This window comes from Neomonachus schauinslandi, unplaced genomic scaffold (assembly GCF_002201575.2).
Source record: "Neomonachus schauinslandi unplaced genomic scaffold, ASM220157v2 HiC_scaffold_1991, whole genome shotgun sequence".
Classification (NCBI taxonomy): Eukaryota; Metazoa; Chordata; class Mammalia; order Carnivora; family Phocidae; genus Neomonachus; species Neomonachus schauinslandi.
This window is the reverse complement of record NW_025410681.1, coordinates 2,150-6,728: the sequence shown is the minus strand read 5'-3', so window position 1 is coordinate 6,728 and position 4,579 is coordinate 2,150. Positions and strand designations below refer to the sequence as shown.

Below are 4,579 nucleotides of genomic sequence, written 5' to 3'. Positions count from 1 at the left end.
CTTAAAATAGACTGCTATATACATAGGATGTTATATATGAACTTCATAGTGATCACAAACCAAAAATGTAAGGCATCCAAGCATAACACTAAAGAAAGTCCTCAAATTAGAAGGGAAGACAGCAACACAATGAAGATGCCGAATGAAAGAACAAGATTGAGGCCTCATTTACCACAAGCCTATGCTACTTTTGTCTACATTAATAAGACCATGAATATACCATCAAAACCATAAACCTATGTGCATTCATTGAAATGGATATTTTAATAACAATGATACACAAAGGAAACTAGCTGCTATTTAAAGACTCCCTAACATTCCCATCTTAGTCATCAATCATTCAAGTGAAGGCAAGGTAGATATATGTGAACTTCTTTTTAAAAATTCAAATTGTGGGGCATCTCGGTGGCTCAGTCACAGTTAAGTGTCTGATCTTGATTTTGACTCAGGTCACGATCTCAGGGTTGTGAGACTGAGCCCTACATTGGGCTCCACACTGAGCATGGAGCCTGCTTACCCTCTGCTCCTCACCCCCTGCTTGCACTCCCTCTCTGAAAAAAAAAAAATCAAATATTTGCTTGATTTAGCTATTTAGAAAATGCTCTACAACTGCTCGAGACATTTTGTAAAACGTGAAATAGAAGTGTTATAAGTAAAAAAAAAAAAAGCTCTATAAGTAAGAAAGCAATTAAAAATATACTCTCATGTAAGAAAATAGGTCATGAGACTGGGCCCTACGTAGGGTTCCACGCTCAGTGGGGAGTCTGCTTCAAAGTCTCATGCTCTCTCTCCCTCTTGTGCACTCTCTCTAAAATAATAAAATCTTTAGGGGCGCCTGGGTGGCTCCCAGGGTCCTGGGATCAAGCCCCGCATCGGGCTCCCTGCTTGGAGGGAGGCCTGCTTCTCCCTCTCCCATTGCCCCTGCTTGTGTTCCCTCTCTCACTGTGTCTCTGTCAAATAAATAAATAAAATCTTCAAAAAAAATATAAATAAAATCTTTAAAAAATAGTAAAATATGTCAGTTTAGTTATATTTACTAAATAAAGTTAATAATAGGTATCTCTTGAAAGTAAGAGCTCCAGGAACTAAAAAAATAATCATAAAATTTCTGTCTCATTTCTTTATTAGCACCTATAATTATGACTTTTACTTAGTGTGTGTTAGTTAAACAACTAGAATTTCACCAAATTAAAAACAAAAATTATATCAGAAATCTGAAACCCAACGGAAAAAAGATAACTAACCTTGGTCAAGAAAGTCTCAATGCCATTCTTTGTAGGTCATGAGCTTGAGGTAGGAGTCACTAGGTTTTCTCTTGGAGCAACATATCTATTTAACAGTGAACTATTATTCATATTTCTAACAGAAGGCAATTCTAGGACAGGGCTCATAGCAATAGTATTACTCAAAGACTTTTTTTGCTGTGTCTCCACCAGAAGTTTGGTACTGGTCTCTGCCAGCTTCTCATTAGTCCTGTTAAGATTACAAAACACAATGCTTAGTATTTCATTTCTCCCCAAATCATTCCTAAATGACTTGCATTTTTTTCAAGTTTCCATAATAGTAAACAGAATGTGTCATTAAATGGTGTTTTAACACTGAAAATGTGACAGAGCAGACCTACAATATATAATGATAGGTTTAAAATTGTTCTAAAGAAGTACATATATTTCTAGAGATTCCTAACTAACAAGTAATTCAAATTAAGGAGGGAGAGAAATGGCTATTAGTGATGCACATGGCTTAACAGGTAATACCTGCTGCCTTCTGGAATGGCTGGACTTACAAGATTCTTGAGGATGCCATTACACATACTTATATTTAGTAAACCAGGATGCCATTACATATACTTCTATTTAGTAAACCAGTTTAGAGATATAAAAATATAAAACCATCCCGGGGGGCTGGGTGCTCAGTCAGTTAACCATCTGCCTTCGGCTCAGGTCATGACCCCAGAGTCCTGGAATCGAGCCCCTGCTTTTCCCTCAACCTCTGCCTGCCGCTCCCCCTGCTTGAGCTCACTCGCTCGCTCTCTGTCAAATAAATACATAAAATCTTTAAAATAAAAATAAAAATAAACCATCCCTCAAAGACATTTTCAAGCATTGGCTTTCACCACTCTTGCACATTTCACTCATTACCTCAGAGAAATTGAGCATTTGGCACTGAGGAATAATTTAGACCAACAATTGCTAGATGGCAGAGTTGTGATCAGAAAGAAATAAAACAGCTCCAGAGCCAATTAGGTTATAACACAGCTACCAGGGCACTGAAGGTGGAATCTACCCTTTCTGTCTTTCACCCAGCCCCTCGTCATGTCCACCATGGTTGCTATTTTTAGCCACTTTGGGAATTATACTGCCTTTCGCCCCTAGGGGAAACTTTTTGTATTTCACATGTATACCTTTATGTAAGATAGAATAACTACAAAGAACAGTTTGTTTCAAAGCACCCTCTATTTGGTAATAATAACAAAAATCACAATCAAAAAAGTAAATTTACCAAGCTGCCAGGATGTGCAGTTTGGGTTAAAGATGTACTCTTCCAAAAATAAACTAATATTAATAAACTCATTTCTATATAGGGCAATTCTGACAATTTTATAATAACATGCTGTCTAAATTAAAAGCTTCTAACCATTAGCTTAAAGACTAGGAGATCAGATTAACGGAAAATATTAAGGGGAAAAAAATAAAATCATGTAAAACCAAAAGAAGGAGGAGAGATGCAAACTGTCTTGGACTAACATTTCAAAGGTAAGTTCTCTTACAAACATCATTTTCCATAATTAAACTATCTAGCTGGCTTTCACTTCCTACTCATCTCATGAACCTGGCTCCATTAAGATTATGCTTTAGAGGCAAATTAACAAGCTAAATCTATTTTCTGTGATTCTGTTTTAACTTACTTGTTCAGTTCATTTGTCAATGACATTCGAACTTTTAATTCTTCTAGGTAGAGCTGCTTGTATTTTTCCAATTCTGTTTTATAAAAATCTTGAGAACTTTTCATTCTGGATAGTTCAAATTCCAGGTCTTTAATTCTGATTTCCATTTGATTTCTTATTAAAGCATTATTAGTTTCTCTTATCTGTCCTAAGCTTTCTTGAGATTCTACTTGTATCTAAAGCAAATTAAAAGCATACTTTTAAAATAAGTTATAATCTGGGTAATTATGGTATATTTCTTTCCTTTAGTTTTGAGTCATTGATTCAGAGAGCAATTGTAAATGTGAAAAAAAAAGCTGAAGTGTAAAATATTTATCATCAATGTCTACTGAATTAATACTGAATGATAAAGTTCAATCATTCTTATATTAGAACTCAGGCAATCCGATAATTCAGAGAATAATAGTCATTTAAAAAATTTAAAAAGTGAACAATGCAACTTAGGAATAATCCAAGTACAGGGGGTGCCTGGCTGGCTTAGTCGGTTGAGTGCCTGACTCTTGGTTTTTGCTTAATCGTGATCTCAGGGTCCTGAGATAAAGCCCTGGGTCGTACTCAGCAAGGAGTCTGCCTGGGATTCTTTCTCTCCCTCTGTGCATCCCCTCACCCGTGCTTTCTAAATAAATAAATAAATAAATATCTTTAAAAAAATAATCCAAGTATGGTACAATTTTTTTTTTTTTTTAAGTAGGCTCCATGCTAGGCTTGATTTCATGAGCCTAAGCTGCTCAACCAACTGAGCCACCCAGGCACCCCATGGTTAAAATTTTTAAAACACCATCTTTTCTTTTCCTGTCAATAGTCTTCTTTTATACCAACTGATCTTAAAAAATAAAATGATTCTCTACTGTGAATCATTCTGAAAAATCAATTTAGTGAGAATAATGATGAAAACTGAAATTTTTAAAGAGAAGGAACAAATGCTTCCAGAAATTTACCAAATTGCTATAAAGGAAGTAGAGGAAAACTATACAATGCATATAACCAAAATGTAACTTGCAGTGAAATGATTAAAGCATAATACAGATCAATAAATTAACCTGGAAAAACAGATTGGCTTTTTTTGATTTTTCTGTTATGTCCAATCTTCTTTCTTCAAGCTCCCATTTATATTGTTCTATTTTATTGTCTTCTACCATACTGAATTCTACATGACTTCTGAGGGTTACTACTTGTTTTTCCAACTTCTTTTTATTCTTCTCTAGTTTTTCATACTTCTTCTGCATTTCCTTCATAGATGTTAACTCCTGGGTAAGAAGCTGGTTGTTTGCATCCAGGTATAGACATTTTGAAGACACAGTTTCCAGTTTTGCTGTAAGATCATCAACCTGCATGAATAAAATAATACAGTTTGGAAGTAGAGTGAAAACAGTCTAATGCAAAACTATGACCAAATTTTTTTTAAAGATTTTATTTTTAAGTCTCTACACCCAACACTGGGCTCGAACTCACAACCCCCAAGATCAAGAGTCACACGCTCTACTGACAGTGCCAGCCAGGTGCTCAAATTTTAAAATAAATTCATTTTCAACAAAATGTTATCTATATTGTAAGTAGAGTCTTGGAATGTGGAACCTCAAATAACTCAGAAAATCAAGAACAAAATTAAAACCACTAGTGGTTACTAAAAGA

At 35.1% G+C, this 4,579-nt stretch overlaps 1 protein-coding gene across 1 annotated transcript; it reads right to left on the bottom strand.

Annotated features, from left to right (window-relative positions):
- Positions 1-1,023: 1,023 nt before the first annotated feature.
- On the bottom strand, positions 1,024-4,351 carry LOC123323888 (ankyrin repeat domain-containing protein 26-like). Its single transcript, XM_044912414.1, has 3 exons — positions 3,988-4,351; positions 2,909-3,123; positions 1,024-1,473 (listed from the first exon to the last, which is right to left on the bottom strand). The coding sequence occupies exons 1-3, from the start codon at positions 4,279-4,281 to the stop codon at positions 1,281-1,283; spliced, it is 702 nt and encodes a 233-aa protein (XP_044768349.1). The 5' UTR covers positions 4,282-4,351; the 3' UTR covers positions 1,024-1,280.
- Positions 4,352-4,579: the final 228 nt, after the last annotated feature.

Excerpts from the sequence above, each read along its gene's own strand:
- LOC123323888 (XM_044912414.1), bottom strand. The coding sequence starts at position 4,281 with ATGCAGGTTGATGATCTTACAGCAAAACTGGAAACTGTGTCTTCAAAA. Across the intron at positions 3,124-3,987 it reads AAGCCAATCTGTTTTTCCAG|ATACAAGTAGAATCTCAAGA; the intron begins GTTAATTTATTG and ends AATTTGCTTTAG. Across the intron at positions 1,474-2,908 it reads TTGACAAATGAACTGAACAA|GACTAATGAGAAGCTGGCAG; the intron begins GTAAGTTAAAAC and ends TAATCTTAACAG.